The sequence below is a fragment of the Cricetulus griseus genome, chromosome X (genome assembly GCF_003668045.3).
Source record: "Cricetulus griseus strain 17A/GY chromosome X, alternate assembly CriGri-PICRH-1.0, whole genome shotgun sequence".
NCBI lineage: Eukaryota > Metazoa > Chordata > Mammalia > Rodentia > Cricetidae > Cricetulus > Cricetulus griseus.
In genome coordinates this window covers 125,445,460-125,468,992 of record NC_048604.1, presented here as the reverse complement: position 1 = coordinate 125,468,992, position 23,533 = coordinate 125,445,460, and the positions used below count along the sequence as shown (strand labels likewise).

Sequence of the window (23,533 nt, the reverse complement as noted above, 5' to 3'; positions counted from 1 at the left end):
CTGCTCTTCCAGAGGTCCTGAGTTCAATTCCCAGCAACCACATGGTGCCCTCTTCTGGTGTGCAGATATACATGGAAGTAGAATGTTGTATACATAATAAATAAATAGAATCTTTAAAAAAAGAAGATGAAGTTTGGTAACAGATCAGCCAGGGTCTTATAAACCAGATTGATATGTTTAGCATTTAAGATTCCCGAGCAGGGGCTGGGGAGTTAGCTCAGTGCTAACTGCTCAGCCTTGAGAACCTGGGTTTGATCAGGACTTGACCACACATATTAAAAGCAATTAGAATATTAGAAGCAATTCCTCTAAAATGTAAGGTGTGTGTGGGAAGGAAAGGGGAGATTAATACTAAGGGTGTTTGAAAAAGTCATAGGGAAACATACTATTTTATAAGCTTACTTAATCTGTGTGTGTGTGTGTGTGTGTGTGTGTGTGTGTGTGTGTGTGTGTGTGTGTGATATGTACATATACATACATACCTTTACATATTATAATGAAGGTAGGCCATATGAAGTGATGATGCCCCCTTGCCCAAGAGCCATAGACTAGCAAACAAAACCCCCCAAGTGCCAGGCAAGGGAAACCTCTTTTCCAGTTTTTCATGGGGGGGTGTTCAAGAGAATCCCCCAAATGTAAGCTATTGACATTGCCCTTTGGGAACTTGAAAGTAAGACCCTGTTGCTAAAGATACCACACACTTTGGACACAGAGTTGGAAGAACTGAGCGGTGAAATTGACCTAGAGCAGTGGTTTTCAACCTTCCTAATGCTGCGACCCTTTAACACAGTTCCCTATGTTGTGCTGACCCCAACCATAACATTATTTTCGCTGATACTTCATAACTGTAATTTTGCTACAGTAATATAAATATCTGTAAAAGGGTTGTTTGACCCCCCCCCAGGGGTCATAACCTATCAGTTGAGAAACACTGACCTAGAGGTTTTCTCTCTGAGGCTAGCTCTCATTGTATCTGATGGTGCTATGTAAGCTAATAAAGAAGAAAATAATGGATAGTCCTACCCAGCTATGAGCCTATGAACCATAATGATCAACCTGGAAAATAACCTCAGTGATACAATAGTGGCACTTTTATCTTGGGAATAACTAAATTAATAGCTGTGTAATTGGACTTAAGGCCCACTTAGTGGGAGGAAATCTGTGCCTGGTACTACAAACCTAGCCAAATACCTGTGACCGGAGAGGTCATAGGCTTTAGGAGAGAACCCATGACAGCCAGTTATGGAATCAATATACTTTCTAACTATATTCTACATACTTATCTTGATATCCAGATAAGTGTAGCTATCACCCCTCACCAAAGCATTATTTTTGCAACAGAGACTATATTTTAAAGATTTATTTAATTATTATGTATGGTGTTCTGTCTGCATGTATCCCCACAGGCCAGAAAAGGGCAACATTTCTCATTATGGATGGTTGTGAGCCACCATGTGGTTGCTGGGAATTGAACTCAGAACCTCTGGAAGAGCAGCTAGTGCTCTGAACCTCTGAGCCATCTCTCCAACCCCAGACAGAGACTATTACAGAGATCCACAACTGGTCAAAATTCAGGGAATAAGTGACCATTGGATGTCAAGCCCCAATTGGTACATCTATAACAAAACCCCTACACCTAAGAAAAGATCTGGGAAAGGGGGTGGAAAGATTGTAATGCCAGAAGACCAGGATGCCTGGGGCTAGATAGTATGTTCTAGACATGATGGGGAAGCTGCATCCATGAAATCCCAACATGGTTGCCTAAACAAGACCTGCATAACAGCAATACCAGTTGAGATAGCAATATAAATGGAGGGGGCTCACAAGTCCCCACCCCTAGATGAAGAGCTACAGACAATCCGTGACTGCTAAGAGGAGAATCAGTTTTCTTGTGAGACATGCCCCTTGACAGGTTATTCAATCCCAAGTGATCAGCCTTATGACTAACAGTAATTGAATGCAATATATATACATTGGCTAACATGAAGTTCTGTATGTATTCTCAATCAGTTTACAATCTGGCATGACCTTTATCTGAGGAAAATGTATTAAATTAATTTTTGGAACAAGGAGATGGTGTTAGTATTCAGGCATCTGTAGTGGCCTGACCTTGGGGTTCTGACAGGATACACCCTCAGCTGCAGCCACTAAGAGCACCACCTGTGCACATTCACTGTGTTCCCCTTTAAAAGGACCCTGCCCACCTCCCATCCTTCCCTTTCTCTCCCTCTCTCTCTGCTTCTCTGCCTATTTGTCTCCTCCCCACCCTGCCTTTCTTTTCTTTTCTGCTGCTCCTGTCCCCAGAGGCTGGTATCACCCTCCCCTCCCCTCCCCCTTTCCTGTTCCCTTTCCCATAATAATAATAATAATAAAAACCTCCACGTGTTCTGTGTGGCATGATGTCTTTTTCTCTCATGCCACTTCTTGCTTTTTAAAAATTACAACATTGGTTCCCTGAACTGGAAAGGCTCTCCTGGCGCTTTCTCCGGCCTGCGGGCAGTTTGAGGCACACCAGGATCCTGAGACCTGGTCCAGAGAAGCCTCGATTCTCTGGATCACTGGCTCCCTCCATCCCAAACTGGCAAGATCCCTGAGCCACTTCCCCTTTCCCACCTCTGGCTATTTCCCAAGAGTGAGGACTCGGGTTTTTCGCTTTGGGTCTGGCACCAGGCAACCACGGCTCTTCTGGGTTCAGAGCCCTTGGCAACTACCTTTGCATGACGACTCACTGGGCAGTCTGTGCCTGTCTCAAAATCGACCCTCTCTGAATTCCTGGGATGCTGGAATTGCAGACCCTTGGGTCTTACTTCTCTGCCTCACTTATGGGAACTGTGTCATTGTCTAGACCTCCTTGCTCTCATTGGATGTGTTTTGGAGACCCACTGACCATTCCTAATCAGCTATTGGTGCAGGACTACCAGCTGCTGACCACAGAGCTATCAAATATGCCTGGGTGATGTGGTGATGGGAAAGGGTCAGGTGCTTTAGGCCTAGGGAGTCGATTTGGATTCACCTCCAACAGATTTTGCCAGGTCCAGGCAGTGCCTGATGGTTCCACAGAGCCTGGACAGTGAAGTGAAACAGGTGGCCTCTTTCTCTCTCGTGCTGCTTTTTAAAAATTACAACACTGTGAAATATCGGGATGTGGAGTGCTGGTAAGCAGCACTCTGGATAAGACACAGTTCCCACGAGCGAGTTGAAAATGAGACCCTGTGATCCTTTAGTTGGAAAAGTGATGCAGTTGAAGGTCCCGGCGCACCTCTGGGCAGGCGACAGGAGGGGCCTGCCAAATTTCACTGCACTGTGATATGGTGCAAGAGGGACCTTGGTGGGAAACTTCACTGTGGGTGAGAGACAAATACCCCATGCAGACAGAGCTTACATGGAAAGTTTTATTGGGAGAAGGGAAGGGAGTGAGGGAAGGGGAAGGGAGAGAGAGACACAGAGGGGAGAGAGACAGAGAGAGAGAGAGAGGGAGAAATAGAGAGAGAGAGAGAGAGAGAGAGAGAGAGAGAGAGAGAGAGAGAGCAAAGACCTGCCTGCCTCTTCAGAGGAGCAGCAGAAATAGCAGGAATGGGAGCAGCTTGTCCCTTAAAGGGGCTTTTGCACCTGCATATAGACTACTACATACTGACATAGCAGCCTTAGGAGACTGGACTGGCCAGGTTACTGCCTGAGGGCCTCCTGCCAGGTGACAGGGGGCAAGGCCAGCATAATGCCGGAATCCTAACAGATGGATAACTGGTTCTGTCCATGCCATGCATGAATCTGGTATTACAGAACCCCCTAGGAATTCATTCTTTGGGGGGATTTAAAAAATTGGTATGTTACCTCTTATGTAGATGACTTTGAGCTATCCATGGCCTTCTGGCTTACAGATCAAGAATAAATGCTTCTGTTCTCCCAAGTTCTACTTCATCAAGCTCTCAGCCCTTGAGAAGTTTTCGTTCTAGCTATACATGAATTAAATCCTAAAACCTAGAGGTTACACTTCAACTAAATCAGAAAGCCCATGCTCTAGCCCCTTCTATTTGGCTGCAAAGACCACTTTCTCTTGCTCACTGTAACTCAGCCACACTGCTTGCCTTCTTTGGGTCACCACTGACTTAAAGTATACATGTAGGGCTGGGAAAATATAGAGCTCAGTTGGTAAAGGCCTGAGGTTAACACACATGTACACCCACAAACATGTAACCCCTGCAAATATATATATATGTATATATATACATATATATATATTTGGTATATATGTATATATATATGATATATATATATATATATATACCATACACATATATAAAACAGTATATATAGCTGTATATACATAAATAGTATATATATATATATATATATATTATATATGTAAAACACTAGCATCCACTATATCTTCCATGTCTTTACCTATGAAGAGGTACTTCATCTGACTGTAGCAATAAAAAAGGGCACAGAATGGCAAGTTTCCAGTGGACTGTCTGCAGTAAGCATTTTGTTCTTGTCACATGCTGATTTCATGGGGAGGAGGAGGAGGAAGATAGTCAAAGTATATGATGTTGCTTGAAAGAAATTGTCTATCTATAACTCAACACTATATAAAATGAATATATATACATATATATATATATATCAATAATAAGTAAAAATGTCAAATTAAAAAGCATTACATATTCATTATGGGAAAAGCACTCTCCTTGCCCTGGTGTTCAAAGTACAATTTTTGCCAATAAACTTTTTAAAATTTTTTATGCTTGTGAATGTTTGGCCCGCATATATGTATGTGCATCACATGCTTGCCTAGTTCCCAAAGAGAAGGGAAGATGTGGTCCCCTGAAACAGGACTTACAGATGGTTGTGTGCCTGCATGTGGGTGCTGGGACTCAAACCTGGGCCCTCTGGATGGACAGCCAGTGCTTTTAACCCCTGAACCATCTCTCCTGCCCCATAAAAACTGTTTTTCAAGGCAAGTTCTCACTGTGTAGCTCAGGCTGACCTGGAGTTCTGTGATTTTCTTGCCTCATCCTCCCATGTACTGGGATTACAGGTATGTGACACTCTACTGGCTCAGTAAAATTACTCAAAGAAATTAAATGCACATAGAGAAAAATGCATACAAGGCTCATTTTCTTTTTACAAATTAACCACATCTATGTGATTAGCTCTTAGATGAAGAAACAATCCAAGGTCTGGTGGTGTTGGCCCTCACCTTTAATCCCAGCACTTGGGGGGCAGAAGCAGGCAGGTGGGTCTCTGTGAGTTTGGAGCCAGCCTGGTCTGCAGAGTGAGTTCCAGGACAGCCAAGGCTACAAAGGGAAACCTTGTCTCGAAATACCAAAAATAATAATAATAATAATAATATGGCTCAGCAGGTGAGATGGCTCGGCTCAGCAGGTAAAGGTGCTAGCTGTGTAAACCTGATAAACTGAGTTTAGTCCTTGGAATCCACATAACATTGGGAAATAATCAATTCCACAATGTTTTCTGCTGACTTCACATGTCAAACACACACACACACACACACACACACACACACACACACAAATAATAATAATAATAATAATAATAATAATAATAATAATAATGTTTAAAAATAAAGTGGCAAGTGACAGAAGATATCAGCTTGCATACATGCACACACAGGTCTGCACACTTGCACATACATGCACCACACATGAATAAAATTTATAAGCAGTAACAGGATATGTTTGTTTGTTTTTCACAACATGGTTTTTCTGTGTAACTGCCATGGCTGTCCTAGAACTCTGTCTGTAGACCAGGCTGGCCTTGAACTCACAGAGATCCATCTATCTTCCTAGTGCTGGTATTAAAGATGTGTGCCACTGTGCCTGCCTAGGATTTTACTTTTGGGGGACAGCATCTTACTGTATGTCAGGATTGCACGGGAACACATTTAGATAGCTGGAGCTGACCTAGAATTTTCAGAAATTCTCCTAGCTCTGCAAATGCTGGGATTATAGGCATGAGACACCATATCCAGTTTGTAGCAGGATTTTAAGCACAGGAATCACTCGATGAAAACATTTTATTTTATTGCAGTGTTGGGGAGGGAACCCAGGGCCTTGCGCATGCTAGGCAAGCACTCTACCAACTGAGTCACACACCAGTATAATTAAAAACAGTCTGGGTGTGTGGCGAGAACATTTTATAGTGGGAATCGGGGAAGGCAAACCGCTGGAAGTTAATGGTCAAGAATCCAAGAAGTAATGTTAGAAGAGCAGCCAAAGTCAGTACAGTAGAAGCAGAGCATATGGATCCCATCCTGGACTGATTTCAAACTTAAACACGCTAGATTTGCTGAGAGATCAATCAGATTTGAGGTATGAAAAATAAAGCCATTGTTGACCCATCAAGTTTCTGGCCTGTGTAGCTGAAAGGATGGAATTCTCATCCACAGGCACAGAAAATACTCCACAAGGAGCAAGCATGGGGCAAGATGATGAGTTTGGTTTTGCCTACATTACATTTAAGACCCAAGGAGTGATGTTGCTCTAGAGAAGAGATGAGACAGGCATGGTGGTTCACACCTGTATTACCAAGACTCTGGAGGCTATAATGGGAGGATTGCTGGGGAGTCTGAGGCTAGCTATACCTTGAGTTCCAGTCTGAGCTATTGGGAGACTCAAAACCAGTCAGGTGAGTTCATACAGTCTCTTGGGAGGTAGACAGGAGGATCAGGAATTCAAGGCCATCCTCAGTGAGTCTAGACTATCCTGGGTTATAATCCCAGCACTCGGGAGGCAGAGGCAGGCAGATCTCTGTGAGTTCGAGACCAGCCTGGTCTACAAGAGCTAGTTCCTCCAAAGCCTCCAAAGCCACAGAGAAACCCTGTCTCGAAAAACCAAAAAAAAAAAAAAATGTAAAAGAAGAAGGGTTGAAGACTAAGTATGAAATTCAGAGTGACTCTACACTGGAGATGTGAATTTTAAGACCAGAACATGTGGCAACTGAAACAAAGAATGTAACCGAGTTTTTGTCTTCACTTTTACTAGTTGGATACATTAAGGATACAATGTATATTACGTATACAGCCACAATGCATTTACAGGAATTGAAGCAGGATTTGAACTTTAAAAAAGGAAGACCAAAGGAGGGGATGGTATTCCAGTTAGAAAGGACAACTCAAGAAAAACTAGGGAATTGGGAAAGTTTGCACAAGAGGAGTGTGTGTCTGTTCCTTCATAGCATCTCCAAGAATTTTTGTTTCTCGGAGTCCTAAGACTCTTTTGTATACTAACCCAGATAACCAAGATTTTCCTCTTCTCCTCCCTCCCCACCTCCCAATGTTGTCGTTGCCTTCCTATGTTGTTCAGGCCAATCTCAGACTTTTGGGCTCAAGTAATCATTTGCATCATCCCAACTTTCCATCCCCTGCCCAAGTAGCTGGGACCATGTGTTAGTATTCAGGCATCTGTACTGGCCTGTCCTTGGGGTCCTGACAGGATATGTCCTTGGCTGCAGCTAGTAAAAGCATTTCCTGTGCACATTCGCTACATTTCCCTTATAAAAGCTGGGCCTTGCCCACCTCAGGTCTCTCTCCCTCTCTTTCCTCTCTCCCGATGCTCCTGTCCCCAGCAGCCCATCTCCCTCCTCCCCTCCCCCATTTCCTATTCCCTTCCCCCAGTAAACTCTCCACACAAGCTCTGTCACATGATGGCATCTCTCTGACACTGTTTTTTAAACCATACTATAGGCGTACCTATAGTATATATAGGTATATATAGTATATACCTATAGTATAGTATAGTCAAACACCACCATGTTTGACTAAAGCTTTGTTCAAAATGGAATCCTAAGGGTGGCAGTGTATCTCAGTGGTAAGAACACTTGCATACCATGGGTGAGGCCCTGGGTTCAATCTCAGACACTGTATACACAAAACATTCTCAGATTCCTGAGAATGAAAGGGATTCAGAAAGTTGTGGTGTATGCATTTACTCCTGCCTCCAAGGTTTGATATGTTCAAACCCCGTTCTAGGCAGTGATGACATAGTAAGAAGCAAGACGACAAAAGTCCCTTCCATCATGGCTTTTGTTCTGATTAAGGCAACAAGTAACAGAACAACAAATATACAGGCAATAAATATGGGAAAATATTTTTTATGACAGGATGTATTGTCGAAGTAGCACAAGGGTGTATAGGGAATGTGGCAGGAGGAGGGTTGCAGACCTCACGATGGAGGTGGTGCTAGAATGCTCAGATGGCTTTGGTGTTCCTGACCTTGATGCTTTTGAAGATCACAGGCCTTTTTGTAGCTCACCTCTGTCTGAGTTTGTCTAATGTCACTTGACACAGCACCTCTGTCTGAGTTTGTCTAATGTCACTTGACACAGCACCTCTGTCTGAGTTTGTCTAATGTCACTTGACACAGGTTCAGGCTGTCTTGGAAAAGGGACTCAACTAGGTGATGCCGTTTCTTTCTCATCCAGTCCTTTTGGGAAATAAAATTTTAGTAAATCATAAAAATGACACCTGTCAGGTTTCTCTACTGTAAAGTTACTGGGTTTTTATTCTCAGTACTAAGTTCATTTAGGGGGCTGAAGAGATGGCTCTGTAGTAAAGAGCAATGGCTGCTCTGAAAGAGAACGGAGGCTTGGCTGCCAGCACTTTCAGGGAAGCACTCTGCATTTAGTGCTGTGTATTCATGTGTTTATGCACATATTCAAGAGCACCAAGGAAAGCCCTGGGTTGTCCCCAGCACCATTAAATTTAGGGGAGAAATTACAACTGACTTTTTTGTTTGTTAGTTTTTTCGAGACAGGGTTTCTCTGGGTAGCTTTGCAGCCTATCCTGGCACTCGCTCTGGAGACCTGGCTGGCCTTGAACTAGCAGAGATCTGCCTGCCTCTGCCTCCTGAGTGCTGAGATAAAGGCGTGCACCACCAATGCCCGGCACAACTGACTTTTTTTACACATAGATTTTTCCTTCCTCATTCCCTAACTAATACTATGTATCACACCAGATACAAACCATCCAGAGACGATTTTAAGTGGATATAGGTTCTATACAAATATTCTACCATTTTTTGTATAACTTGAGCTGCGCATGGTGCCACATGTCTATAATCTCAGCACTTGGGAGGTAGGAGATCAGTTCAAACCCAGCCTTGTTTACATATCCAATTCAAAGCCAGCCTGGTTTTCAAAACCAAACCAAACCAAATTTTGGTGTTTTGGTTCAGGTGGTGGTAGAGATATGGTAGGGAGCACTAGTTATCCCTGAACCAATTTCCTGCAGATAAGTGACATTGAATTTTCACTTTCCTTTTGTGATGTTATTTATGACTATGAAAGCTTGCCTGAGGATTCAGAAAGCAAAGCCAGCCTCAAGATGTAGAGATCAGCCAATGGTGGCACACACATTTAATCCCAGGACTCAGGATTGACAGATCTCTTGTTAGTTCAAGGCCACCCAGGGCCTCCACAAGAGTGAAGAGTAACCGAGCTCTTACCTTTGATCCCAGCACCTGGGATCACATGCTTTTAGCCCCAGCATCAGGGACGTATATAAGACAGGAATAGGGTCTCAGAGCTGGCATTCATTCTCCAGCCACAATGGGGATAGGATCAGGATCACCTTTCAGTCTGAGGTAGAGTGAGACCTAGTGACCAGCTGCTTTGCTTTTCTGATCTTTAGCTTGAACCCCAATACCAGTCTCTGGGTCTTTTATTTTTCATGTTACAGTTTTGTTTTGGTGGTCTTTTCCTAATTTCTTATATAATCTATGTATGACAAATGCCATCCCTGCCTCAACCCTGTTCTACCAACTACCATCACCAAATTGCTTTAATATCCAAGTTCTATATTAATGGAATCATTCAGTATGTATCTTTGTGTCTGACTTTTCAACTAGTGTTGTGAGGTTCATCTGTTGATAATTCTATTAGCATTTTCTTCCTTTTTGCTATATTTCATTCTACAAATACATCAAGCTTATTTGTTTTGTTAGACTCTTGGACTATTCCCAGTTTGGGGGTATTACAAATACAGCTGGCATGAATATGCATACAAGTCTTTTCATTTATGTTGGCTAGATACATGGGAGTGGAATTGCTAGGTCACAGGGCACATGCATGTTTAACTTTGTATGAAGTCAGTTTGCTATACCATTTTGCCCTAAATTCTCTGAGATGTGTGTGTTCCCTGGGGATTCTGGTAATGGTGCTCTAGGGTGGGAAGGAAACACATGTGCCGTTAGGCCTGCATTCCTAGCCTTGTTTTGCAGCTCAGCTGACTGAGAACCTGTGAATAGTGTAAGCACAACCTGGGAGTCATGGCTGTAGACCAGAGTGAGGTACTGTGTTTATAGATGTGGATGAAGGGAACTTGACTGCTGCTCAGGAAGACATCCTTGGGCTGGGGACTTACAGGTCAAGCTTCCTGTATCCCTTTGGGGTCACCAAAATGTTGAGAGTATAGGAACGACCAGGGTTTAAGCACTTGTTGTGTTCTATATTGGAACCCAGCCCCCATGGGGTCTCTAAGAGTTGTTTTCCAGCATAACCACAGGTACCTCCTGTTTTCCTGACCTCACCCCACTGGGATCAATATCCTGTTGGGATATTGTGTTTGACCTGGGGTTTTTGTAAGTTTGTATATAAGGCTGCTCCACAATAAAGTTGGGAGACATTCTCTCAGAAAGTGGACCAGGAGTCTTCATCTAAGTCTCCAGGCTTTCACCCAATACTCGGACTTAGAGCAGCCACAAGTGGAGGTCCCACTGAGATCGGGAAAGAAAGGGGACCCTGAGAGATCACCCTCAGAAGGCTGGCCAGCAAGTAAGGAGTTGTGAGGGTGGATTGCAAAAGGTACTAGAAAATAGTTACCTCAACTCCTGAGAGAGTTGGATTGGCAAAAGGTACTAGAAAATAGGTACCTCAACTCCAAAGAGAGTTGGATTGTAAAGGCACTGGAACAGGGGGTGCCTCAATTCCTGAGAGAGTTGGATTGTAAAAGCACTGGAAAAGGAGTGCCTCAACTCCTAAGAGAGTTGGATTGGAATAGAGGTCATAGTCAATCACACAAAGAAAGTTTAAAAAGACAAGGTACTGGTAAGATCTCATTTTAACTTTGGATTAAGTAATAATGCTAAGAAAATTATTAAAGAAATATGGGAAATCCTCCTCTGAGAAATCCCTCCCCTGTGAGCTGCGCACCAGCAGCCAGCTGACCCAGCAGCCCATGCTTTTGTCCACGCGAGCCTGCTGCAGGCTCCAGTCAGCCAGCAATGATGTGGTGTGCACAGGATGGTTGGAGAAATTGCCTCCTGAGAAAAAGTTGGGGCACTATGCTTGGAAGAAAAGCTGGTTTATCCTGCGGAGAGGTCAAATGAGTGGTGACCCAGATGTTCTGGAATACTACAAGAATGAACACTCCAAGAAACCCCTGCGGGATACCAAGACCAATGAGCGCACCTTCTACCTGGTGGCTGAGACAGAGGCTGACATGAATAGGTGGGTCCAGAGCATCTGCCAGATCTGCGGCTTCAGTCAGACTAAAGAGAGCACTGATGCCCTGAGAAACCTTTCTTCAGTCATAGTCTCTGCTCTTCTCCAGGTGAGTTCAGCAGCTCCAGTCAGCATCTGCTCCAAGCAAGAAGTCCTCATCTCTTTCACACTCTAGCCAGCCCCCTGTGTCAAGCCACATCCAGCCTGCTTGTCCACCAGTGCACCTCAGTAGTAGCAACACTTGCACCAATGCATAAGCCAAAGGACAGAAAATTCGAGGAGTGCCAGCTTCTCTCAGGACACCTGACAGGAGAGTGATACAGCCGCATAAAAACTTGTCCAGGACAATAGTCACTGTATCAGAATCAGTGGTCAGGTCCATGGCTTCTGTAGCCTTCCCAAGCCAAGCCAACACTGTGCTTTTGACCCCCTTTGTAGCCTGGCTTCACACAGCCACACCAAGTACAGCCTCACAGGGTCTGAGACAGATGGTGAGGATGTGTACACCTTCAAGGCATAGACACCTCAGTGGGGCAGCCCCCAACAAAGACCTCCAGTCAATGACTACAAGTACCCAACATCAGGCGTAGAAACCGCCTGCTGGTCTGCTAAACCTCCAGAAAAGATTATCATGGGTCGATCAGACAGTGCCAGCACGGATGACAACTATGTGCTGGTAAACCCAGGTTCTGACATCCCTATGAGCACAGTGTCCTATCACTTTGACCCACAAGCTACTCATCCACAGCCCTTCCTATTCATAGAGGCTCCAGCCCAGGAAACGAGATCCAGCCACCCCCGGTCAATCGCCATCTTAAGCCTGGCAGAAAAGCAAAGCCAACACCCCTTGACAGGAGAAACAATGCTGTCACCAATGAGCTCCCTTTCAAGTCACCTGTCACCAAGTATTGGACTCCAGCTTCTCTCAGTACTGCGGTTCCATCTCCACACAAAGCATCATCAACACAGACTCTAGAGACAGTGAGGAGAACTATGTCCCTATGCAGAACCCAATGTCTTCATCCCCTGTATCCAGTGGCACTAACAGCCCAGCTCCAAAAAAGAGTACTGGCAATGTGAATTACATAGCCCTGGACTTTCAGCCGGTCTCCCAGAGCCCTCATCGCAAGCCATCCACATCATCTGTCACATCAGATGAGAAAGGAGAATATGTCCAAGTGGATAAAGAAGACTCAGGCCCTGCAAAAGACCATATAGGAATGGACAAAGATGCGGCAGTCCTCAAGACCCTCCAAAGATGCCAAGTTATGGTAAGGATGGCCATCCCTCCCCACACCTCCTCTCCTTTGTGACTTTTGTTCAAAAGATGTATGTATGTCTTGTATGTATGGTGTGGCCACACATGTGTGTATGAAGTGTGATTGAAATGTGTGACTGTTAACAAAAGAATGCTATTGTGTTGTCTTTAAATAGTTCATTGCGGGGGAAGGAGCAACAGTTGTTAAAGTACAGGTTACTTGGGAGAGGGGATGTCTGCTTTTGTTTCCATGGAGGGTGAAGGGCTGTGGATTCCTTCCAGATTGGTGTGGTTTCATGGGGCAGGACCCCCTGAAGCAGTGGCCCAGGTGATCCGAATCCGAATATTTGCTTTCATTTAAATTTGGTTGGTTAGAAATGGTAGTGGTCACAGTCAATCACTTTTAAAAAGAAAAAGGAGGAATAGGATATAGAAATGATACTTTGTATTGGAATGGATCCTCATTTGTTGATACTTTGTATTGGAATGGATCTTCATTCGTTGATATTAGTTAGGTTTTCTAGATATATATATTCTTCAAACCTTTCAAAGACCTACAGAAAATATGGCATTTAAATGGCTTAGGGTTTTTTCTTGACAACGAGACACAACTGCTCCCGGCACACCAATTACATCTGAGAGGAAGATGGGCATCCAAGAAACTCGTTATAGAGTTTGACTTTGACATGGCAAGACCAGCCATTTGGGCAAGAAGCTACTCTTGCCTGAACTGTTTAACTGTTGCTTTATAAACTGGACATGCAGGACCCATAGGAAAATGCTTAAAGGGATCATGCTTCATGGAGGAGTACAAACTGCGAATGCAGGTGGACAGTTTAGAATTTCCTGCTTTGCTGAGAAGTCTGCCAGACACATTGTGGCCTGTAGGCTAAAGATGGATGCCCCAACGTTACCAAGAAACTTTGGGTGACTGTCTAGGAATGTCTCTGTCGTTCTAGAGTTTAAATATTATCCTTCTATGGCCTTTGATGGAGTTGAAGAGATAGTTTTAGTTCTTATTGATAACTGTTTTGTTATATATAAAGAAGGGGGAGATTTTGGAACCCAGGCCCCATGGGGTCTCTAAGAGTTGTTTTCCAGCATAACCACAGGTACCTCCTGTTTTCCTGGCCTCACCCCACTGGGATCAACATCCTGTTGTGAACCCTTTGACCTGGGGTTTTTGTAAGTTTGTATATAAGGCTGCTCCACAATATAGGTGGGAGACATTCTCTCAGAAAGTGGACCAGGAGTCTTCATCCAAATCTCCAGGCTTTCACCCAATATTCAGACTTAGTGGTGGCCAAGAGCAGCCACAGTTGTATATATAGGTTCCTGAAAACACTGTCCCCAGCCCAGGAATGGCAAATCTGAGTTTAGTCTGGGGATCATAGTTATAAGAGCAGGTGATGGGATTGGGGATTCCCAATCCAAGTCCTGAAACACAAACTTCAGTCTCTGACAAGGGATGGGTCATGACCAGAATCTTGCCAGTTGAGGTGCTGGTTAGAACTCCATGTATTTATAGTCACCATTGTCATCCAGCTTAGCCTAATAGCTATTTCTGCATTCTGTGTCTGTGTAATCACAAACCATGCTAGGGTGTGAGAATGTAGAGATGGAAGATGCAGGCTTTTCAGATTTTATTACAAAAGGAACATGATTTGAGCCCAATTTCCCAGCAAAAGTCACCAACTCCAAGTCTAATTTGGTGAGAGCTTCTCTGGCTGGGGAGTAGGTTGGTAAATAGATAAGCCTTTCTTAGACCGCTCCACACCTCATCTTCTCTGTTCCTGGATGGACACCCCACATCTGTAGAAACTGCTGTCAAAGCTGTTCACTGGGCCTCATTGAAGCGGGTCACCATTGTCTTGTGCAGTGTTTCCTTGTAAGATTCTGTTGAGGTGACCCCATAGGAACTGCCCCGGGCACCCAGGCCAGACCCTCGAACCCGTGTCTGAGCCTGTGTAAGAAAGGCAGGTTTTGTCAGGTTGGTAGAGGTACACTGAGAGTGTTGGGAACAAAAATGGCTGATAGACTCACCTCAATGGGTGTCACAATGCCCTGTTTCTTGCGACCCAGACCACTGCCTTCTTTCCAGCCCATGGCCTGGAGCATGCGACTGCCAATGTTGTCACTGCCTAATCCATCCCGAGTGGGCTGTTCAAAGTCACTGCAGGTGACAGTGTTACAGTGTGAGTGGTGTGCCAGCCCCAGACCCCCTCACCTGGTACCTGGCCCTGTACTCACACAGAAGCTGTAGATATGCCACCGTATTTCCTCCTTTTGGGCTCTGGTGGCTCAGGGATACCATACTTCTCCCTGCGTTCAGCTGCACGGTCTCGGTACTTCATTTGCTACAAATTAGTGCACGGGAAGATGTTGGAATTGGCTGTTATTTTCAGCAGATATAGGCATGGATGGGGCTGGGGGGAGGCATACAGGTCTCTCTGTCTGGCCCAGTCTTAGGTCCTGAAGGTCAGGACACAATGGCATGGGAACTGGGAAGAAGTCTCCCATCAACAGGAAAACAGATGGCAGTCAGGCTGTACCTGGCTAAGGAACTTTTAAGTCCTACTGCCTGGAGTGACAGGGACTTGGAAGGGGAAGATGGAATGGAGCCCAGGAGTGGGTCACACCTCACCTCCATGTCATTCTTTTCTAGTGCTTCTAATTCATTTTCTGACAAGTGGGCTCGCCGATGAATCTCAAGGTTTTGCTGTAGAGGGGGACAGAAGAAGAGTAAAGCAATTGGGCTGAAATGGGCTAGACACAGGCTATCCTGCCAACTCTCTGCTCAATTACCTTGTGGAGCCCAGAGAGCTGCTGGTGCCGGATGAGTGCCTCCTTGCTGGGAAACTGGCGGCGGCAGAGCAGGCAGGCTAGCTTCTGCCAGTCTGTGAGCTTTTCTTCCCGCTCAGGACCCCCTCGCTCCTGCTCCTCCTCACTGTCACTCTCCCCGCTGTAGGCTGCCACCAGCCCTCGAGGTGGGCTCTGTAGACAGTGAGGGTGGGAAATCAGCAGCCTTGCTGAGATCAGAGACCCCTGCCCTTTTTGCTCTGACAACTCACTGGACGATCATCATTGGCCAACTTTGGGAGATCCATGCTGGTGTGCTGTCTTTCAGCTAGCGCTCCCTGAGGTAAAGGACACAGAAATTCAGGGCTCCCCAGAGGACCCTAAGGAGTAATGAGATTGTAGGTGGGGCACAGATGGACAGTTACAACACACCTTCTTCTCAAGGATAGCATAGCCTGCATCTGCAGTGGCCGATTCCCGCCTCTCATCATCTCGTAGGGCACTAATAGGCTGGAAGCTGTTTTTGAAGTTTTCTTTTTGCTTGTTGAGACTGCGGGCCCACCGCTCCATGTCCTTCGCAATCTGGGGGGGGGGGGGATTAAAGTTCCCAGAATTCCTCGAACTTGGGGCTTTATTCTCTCACCCATGACCCTTGCAATAGTAGCCCTTCCCGCCCTGTAGCCTCAAGTCTGGTACCTTTCTTAACTCAACCACTGTAAAAGGCTGTGTATACCTGGCTCTGGGGTCTCATCCTTGTAGAACATTCCTTTAAAAACCATAAACCATGCCCAAATACTTCCACCTTCTCCAAACCATCTTATTAAAATAAACTCAAGCTCATGCCAAGGATCCCTTCCTTCTACTGACTGTTTCCAAACATTCCCCTGCCTCCCACCTACTCCATGTAGTTTCCAAAGGCAAAGGCAAAAGCAGCAGCAGAAATAGTGTGGGCAGATAACAACTGAGCAAGCAGGGTCAGAAGGGCAGTGGGGCAAAGGTGTTGGTACAAGATCCTATTTTCTGTATTGGCCTGGGATCCTTTTCAAGCCCCTCTCTGGTTACAACCCCAACTATTTCTTTCTTGACACAGGTTTATTTCTCTGTGTAGCCTTGGCCATCCTGAAACTCACTCTGTAGACCAGGCTGGCCTTGGAGATCCACCTGCCTCTGCCTCCCGAGTGCTGGGATTAAGGCCACCACTGCCTGGCTGCAACCCCAACTTCTGATTTGGCACTTGTATCATTATTTGTTCTTTCATTTTTACTTTCTAAATACAGAGAACTACATACTTGTGTATGGGAATGGGGAAGTAACTGGGTCTTGTAACATACTAGACAAGCACTCTTCCACCGAGCCACACCCCTAGGGTTGTATATAATTTCAATTTATGTGTGATGTTCTGGTTGGTTTTTGTCAACTTGATACAAACCTAGACATATCTGGGAAGAGGAACTCTCAATTAAGAAATCTCTTCCAACAGACTGGCCTATTGGTAAGTCTCTGGGGTATTTTCTTAATTACTGACCAATGTGGTAGGACCCAGCTCACTGTGGGCAGTGCCACCTCCTAGGCAGGTGGTCCTGAGTTGTGTAAGAAAGCAGACTGAACAAGCTACGGACAGCAAGCCAGTAAGAAGCACTCCTCAATGGTCTCTACATCAGTTTCTGCCACCAGGTTCCTTCCTCGACTTCTGTTCATGATGAAAAACCCTTTCATGCCCATGTTGGTTTTAGTCAGTGTTTATCATAGCAATAGGAACCTAAGACATGTGACATGGTGTCAAGTTTAATGCTTTGTGTTTCTTCCAGTCTATGAATTCCTCAGGTTGCTGAGGGAATACTTACTGCTTGCTTCTAAGTGCTGTGCTTCAATGTTATACCCTTTCTCTACAGAGGCAATGAGATTCTCTCTAACTGCTCTCTATAGAAAACCCTGCAATGTTTCTTAATCAACTTCATATAAGCCTACGAGAATTTATATTGGATCAACAGACATCCACCAGCAGCATGAAGGTTACCTTCGAGGGGCAGAGAAAAGCTGCCAGAGCTCACTCAGATGGTGTAAGTCACTTTATGGTGGTAGGTAGTCCTGCTACAGTACCCCACCTCCCAAAATAGATCTGGCTCAAGAGTCCTTACTTTCTGAAGCAGTTACAACCTCTGTCCATTCCCACCCACTACTCTACTTTCCTTTAAGCTGAAGAGGGCAGGAGGTGACAGAACACAGACTCCAAACAGGAGATGATGGCTGGAGGTTCACCTGTTGGGCCGTCTTTGTCTTATGCTTCTCTTTCTTCTCTTTTCCCTCCTTGGATGATGGCCCCGTCTCCTTATGTCCATCAGCAGACTGCTCCAAGGCAGGTATGTAGGTCCGCCGCTCTCCATCCCAGTAAAGATACTGTTGGCTCTGAGCATTGTAGTAATACTGAGGAAGAGAATGGGAAGAGGTGACATGAGGGAGGACCTCTAGGGCTAGCTGCCACACAACCACAGTCCAGTTTTCCCTAGCCTACCCCGTCACCTACCTGGGAGTTGGGGTCATAGTATAGACCAGTCTGGGGGTCATAGTAGTAGCCAGATGTCTCATCATATTGGTAAGTAGAGACATCAGGAACGGCTGTGGGGAGGAAAGACAAGGTTGTCAAATTCCTCCTTGCTTGGAGAAGTCCACACCCTTACCTACAGGCTATGTATGGCTACTCACGGTACTGGCTGTAGGACTCTGGGGCAGTGGGACTGGTGGCTGGTGGTAAGGCAGAGCTGGGATGAGTAGGACTCTGAAGCTCAGACTTGAGCACAGCAGGTGACATGATGGTATATGACTGCTCATGGGTCACAAAAGGGAACACAACTCAGTGTCTGTTAATACCCTCCTGCCCACTCAAGATGCACCCTGCCAGCCCACCAGCCTCCCCAGAGTGTCAATCAATGTTATCCTCACTTGGCTGTTGGAAGTTGTACCCTGACTACTGCTTCCCTCTGCTGATTGCTGATAAAGCCCAGGGGCAGCACCAGGCTGGGCTCGGGAGAAAGCCTGCAGTGACACAGAGTCTGCCCCAGTCTCAAGGGAGGCCTCAGGACCTGAAAGGAAAACCAAGGAGAATACCCATGAATGTTAGCGCATAAGACAGTAGGCTTCTAGGCCCCACAATTAAGCTCAGCAAGAGAGGATGAGGCTCACCTGCAGCAGCTGGGTCTCCTTTGGTCCCAGTCATGCCAGGGCCCTTGCTGTTTTTAAGGTAGCCATGGGCATAGAGGGAATCTGTGCCCTGGCTGCTGCCATAGCCTTCATCCTGTTGATAGTAGCTGTAGTCAACTGGAGTCTCCTCAGGGGCAGCCCAGGCACTCTCTCCACCCTGGGAGGCCTGAGGGGCAGGTGAGAGATGACAGGGCATAAGGGAAGACATCTGCTAGAAGTATCTGTCCTACACATGGAGCTAGCATTTCCACTTGATAGAAAAGCATGCAGCCTTAAGGTAGTAAAGAGCAAGGGGTCCTGACAACAACAGTGGAGGAAGAAGAGACTAGAAAACGGATACATGTTCAAATGGCCCCCCCACCCTGGGCTGATCCTGATAAGGTATGTGTTAGGCCTCAGACCAAGCAAGACACCCTCAATCTCTTCATTTTTCCTCTTCCCTCCCTCCCACAACTATGTAGCCCATGATGGCCTGGAACGTGTAGCGATCCTCTTGCCTTTGCCCCCAGTCCCACTCAGTGCTAGGATTATAGGTACACACCACACCTTCCCATCTTCCTAGTCTTTATTCTCTACCAAAATTTTCACCTCCTTTTCCTTTTTTTGTTTTGAGATAGGGCCTCAAACTCACTATATAGTCAAAGACTGGCCTTCAACATCAAATCCTCTTGCCTCCACCTCATAAGAGCTGTGATTACTGGTGTTTATCACCACACTTGGCTCCCAAAATTTTTTAGATACTTGTAAGTTCCTTTTTATTCATGGCATATATACTTACATAAGCAATGCATATCTCTCTCTCTCTCTCTCTCTCTCTCTCTCTCTCTCTCTCTCTCTCTCTCTCTCTCTCTCTCTCTCTCACACACACACACACACACACACACACACACACACACTACACTACACTACACTACACAACTCACCAATTTATCTACCCAACAACATACAACACCAATCCAGAGTGCTGTCAAGAAACAGTACAGGAGACAGGGATGGAAAGAAGGCTCAGCAAATAGAAGTTGTTGCTCTTGCAAAGGACCCAGGTTCAGTTCCAAGCACCCACATAGTTGTTCACAGCCATTCAAAATTCTACATCCACATGGTGCACATACATAAGTACAGGCAAAACACTCATACACATAAAAAAACCTTATAAAAGAAAAGAGCCCAAAGTGACTGGGAAGGATAGAAGATGGAGTGGGAACAGACCACTGTCTGTAGAGGCAGTAGCAAAGTGGAAGACCTACACCACCTGCTATAATAGGACATGACAGTTCGATAACAAGGCAATTTTGCTGTTGCAGAAAGAGGACAGAAGGGTTATATAAGTCAGGTGCCAGGGTGATGGGGCAGAGGAGGCTAAGTACCTGTGAGATTGCCCACTGGGCAGCAGCAATGGCAGTGCTGGCCACAGAGGCAGCATTGATTCGACTGCCTTCATTGGAGGCCATATCCCTGGGGAGGATAGTAGAAACTGGAAATGAAATGGGGAGCCCCAAGGTAGTGGTGGGGGCAAGCTGTAAAAGGGCTTAGGTGGGGGTCTGACCTCTTAGAACCCTTGGCAAACTCCACGTTGATGGTCTTGCCATCGATGGTGAGCGGAGGGTGCAGGGCCTGCAGGATCTGCAGCAGCTGGGCTGCCTCCTATGGGTGGACCGAAGGGTCAGGCCCGGGGAGGCCCCCCGGCTCCATTGCCCCATTTCTAGATTGGGACCGCGGTGGGGGTGGGGTAAAGGACCCTCCTCCCTACCCTGGGGGCCGGGACCATAGCTGCCCGGCCCCCCCCTGTGCCGCCCTCACCACGATGGTGGAGAGCTGGATGAAGGCGAAGCCTCGGTTCAGCTGGGTCTGCTTGTCCTTTATAACACGCACATTGGAGGAGGACAGCACCGCATAGGGTGCTAGGGCCCCCAGGATGGAGTCCATGGTGCTGTGTGGGTTCAGGTTGCGCAAAATAATGGCTGTGGGGAAGGGGCCCAGTGTTAGGATGCACCTCTCAGTCTGCTCAGGGCCCCAAGTTGCCTCTACACTCATGTACCTTCTGCTTCCTCTGACCTCTTCTTCGTCGTGAATAAACTCGGCTTGTCCAAGTGCCAGCTCTGTCTCTCATCTACCAGGAACCTTCTCACATACCCCCAAAATTACTTTGTGAGGAGCCCCTCTCTTGCACTCTCTGTATCATGTCTTTATCCCCGCACCAGGTAGAAACACCCCCCCTTCAATAAGGACCGAGTTTTGTTCATTGCCATTTCTCTGGCTTTTGAGGTCCCAAACTAGATGCCCTAAGGCATAGAGGAAGGAGGAAAGAACAACTGACTCACTGTCATTGGCGTTCTCGGAGCTTGGCTCTGAACCCTGTGATAGGGCTTGGGAGGTCAGTACTCCCTGGGCTTGGTAGGGCTGCGGCAGTGGGAGTAGGCCTTGGCTTAGCTCCCGCCCACCCAGCGGCAGTGCCTGCTGATCCAACCGCGTGCCAAGGGGCAGCTTCTGCTCTGCCTCTGTCAGGGATGGTGGGAGATAGGCTGATGACGAAGGTGGAAGCTCCATGGCTGGTCACACTCCCCACCCCTCCACACTGGCCCTTCAGTCCTCTTGCCATCCCAGTTAGTATGGCTCACCTGATTTGGGTACACCACATTTGAAGCACTTCTCACGGCGTTTGAAGTTCTGGACACCACACTGTGAGGCACAGGCCAGGTGGTCAGGACTTTCCATGATATCTTCCAAATATGGACCCACAGAACAACATAATAATCCCCAGGAAGGGAGCTTTTGGGATCAGGGGTGGCAGGAGTCTTCTGGAACTTTCATTATCATCTTTAATCCCGTGACTCTTCTCTGACAACTGGTTCCCAGCACCAGCCCTCTTACATGCCCTCTCACATGTTACAGTAGTTGCTTCCCCTCCCCATCTTGTTGAGACTGTCATCTCTCATTGTATTCCATGATCCCTCTTCCTGAGACTTGCTTACCTAACAGAAACTTTCACTGTTTCCTACTGGAAGCCTTTGGTCAGACCCTTCCAATTCTTTATTGCTAGGACTAGGTTGAATAAGCTACTTTTGATTTTTTTCCCCTTGGATATTCCAGCCACCAAGGACCTTGTCCAACTTCCATCACATTCTATCTCTGTTCCAGTCAGGTGCAAAGCAGTGCCCCTGGGTCAGGCCCTACACCATGTCATCAGGACAGTCTGCTTAGACTGTGTTGACAGGGGTCAGGGTCAGAGAATGGGCCGGGAGGGTCACAGCTCACTGGGTTGGGCTACACAGAAGCAGGAAGGTTAAATCTGGGAAGCCTAGAGGTTTAGTTTTGCTGGGATGGGATCCTAGTGGAAGAACTAAGAGACTTTCTTCAGTTGGTGAAGGGAACATGCAGAGAGATAAAGGCAAAGCTAGCAAGGAAAGATGGTGACAGTTAAAGGAGGAGCTCATGCTGAAACTAGATGCTGTTGGAGTTTTAGACAGAGAAGGGAGGGCAAGGTCAGAGCTGGGTTCCAACTGCAACATTACAGATGGGGGTGGGGAAAAGGGATGAGGCTAGTGTAACAAGAAGGGCTCTGTGAGAACTGGATGGGAGGGTGCAGGAATTGGCATGAACTACGAGAGAACGGCAAAGGGAGGATGGCTATTCTGAGATAAAAGTGACAGGATATAGTAACAAAAAGACATGTGTGACACAAAGGAGGGGAAGAAGATAAAGAAAACACTGGTTTCAAGGAAAATATGAACAAAGATCAAGTGTCACTATCACTTCATCTCTCTCTTTCCAGAGAGGTTGGGTACCTCTCCTGTATAAAGATGACAGACACCACTCTCCCACTAACCAGACTGCTTCTCAGGGAGAAGGCCCTTCACTAGCTCTCAGTCTTCCTATAAGATTTTGGGACTACAAGGTAGCACTGGTAGATGAGGCTGTAGAATGGCAAAGCTGGCCTCAGGGCAGACCTAACGCCACTTAGGGAAAAGGAGGTGGCCCTGTGAGCTGAAGGCTCACGCATGGTTCCACCTTTCTGAGCTAAAGCTTCCTCTTAGGGAATATGGTGGTGAACACACAACCTACAGAGATTGGGCCTTCAAAGCTTAATAGTGACATGGCTATATCAGGGTAGCCTTCAAGGTTGAGTTACTCTCAGAACACTCTGTACTTCTTTTCAAAGGTAATAACAGCTATTTAGAGTTGAATGTGGGCCAGAAGTCTCTCTCTGTTGCTCTCCCATCAAGAGTTTCATTCTCTCAACAACTTCAGTGCTCACTTTCACCTCTTAAAGGTGAGGAAAAGTGATGTACAGATAGGATAAGTACCTTGACTATCATCAAGGCAGACCTGAGACAGTCTGTAAGCAGTCTGGCTCTGAAGCCCATGTTCTACACACTGCAGTAGGTTTATGTTGTCACTAATTAGTCACTTATGCTATTATTCTTTTAAATCTACGGGGTCTTTAGTCCAGGCTCTGTTTCATGAGGGCAGAGCCTTGCTGACTGGGGCTGGGCAATCTGTTTCTAAGACCAAACTTCCTGTCACAGGCTCTGAGAGGGAGCTGCTGCTGCTGCTCCTACTGGGGCGGACTCTTCCCCAGCAACAGCTGCCCACCCACCCCTGTACCTTATTACACAGCCAGTCCTCATTGATCTTGGGCTTGGGGTCGCTGTAGTGCATGGATACCTTCTGGCCCAGGATGTTGAGGGAATGCTGTGGGAAAAAGCAGAGCACAGTGAGGCCTAGGTAGCAGTGCCCCACGCACCGTTTCAGCAAAGGAGAAGAGAGTGAGCGAGCCCTTCAGCTGGATGGATGAGGGACAGGGAATGAAGGGAGTTT

The 23,533-nt window shown here is 46.3% G+C and overlaps 1 protein-coding gene across 7 annotated transcripts in view; it reads right to left on the bottom strand.

Moving 5' to 3' along the window:
- Nucleotides 1-14,344: 14,344 nt before the first annotated feature.
- Nucleotides 14,345-23,533, bottom strand: part of Rbm10 (RNA binding motif protein 10) — a 35,348-nt gene continuing 26,159 nt past the window's right edge. For 4 of the 7 annotated variants that reach the window (XM_027432266.2, XM_027432269.2, XM_027432272.1 and 1 more), the window contains 18 exons: nt 23,321-23,407; nt 21,334-21,394; nt 21,037-21,213; nt 20,516-20,676; nt 20,262-20,359; nt 20,083-20,170; nt 18,698-18,881; nt 18,458-18,597; nt 18,221-18,338; nt 18,042-18,133; nt 17,777-17,941; nt 15,950-16,099; nt 15,790-15,855; nt 15,524-15,712; nt 15,363-15,437; nt 14,969-15,075; nt 14,762-14,891; nt 14,345-14,681 (listed from right to left, as the gene is read on the bottom strand). In XM_027432266.2, coding sequence (XP_027288067.2) covers nt 14,556-14,681; nt 14,762-14,891; nt 14,969-15,075; nt 15,363-15,437; nt 15,524-15,712; nt 15,790-15,855; nt 15,950-16,099; nt 17,777-17,941; nt 18,042-18,133; nt 18,221-18,338; nt 18,458-18,597; nt 18,698-18,881; nt 20,083-20,170; nt 20,262-20,359; nt 20,516-20,676; nt 21,037-21,213; nt 21,334-21,394; nt 23,321-23,407 — 2,214 coding nt within the window. In that variant the 3' untranslated portion in view covers nt 14,345-14,555. Of the gene's footprint in view, nt 14,682-14,761; nt 14,892-14,968; nt 15,076-15,362; nt 15,438-15,523; nt 15,713-15,789; nt 15,898-15,949; nt 16,100-17,776; nt 17,942-18,041; nt 18,134-18,220; nt 18,339-18,457; nt 18,598-18,697; nt 18,882-20,082; nt 20,171-20,261; nt 20,360-20,515; nt 20,677-21,036; nt 21,214-21,333; nt 21,395-23,320; nt 23,408-23,533 lie in introns of all 7 variants that reach the window. The other 3 variants (XM_027432267.2, XM_027432270.2, XM_027432268.2) reach the window with 2 other exon arrangements.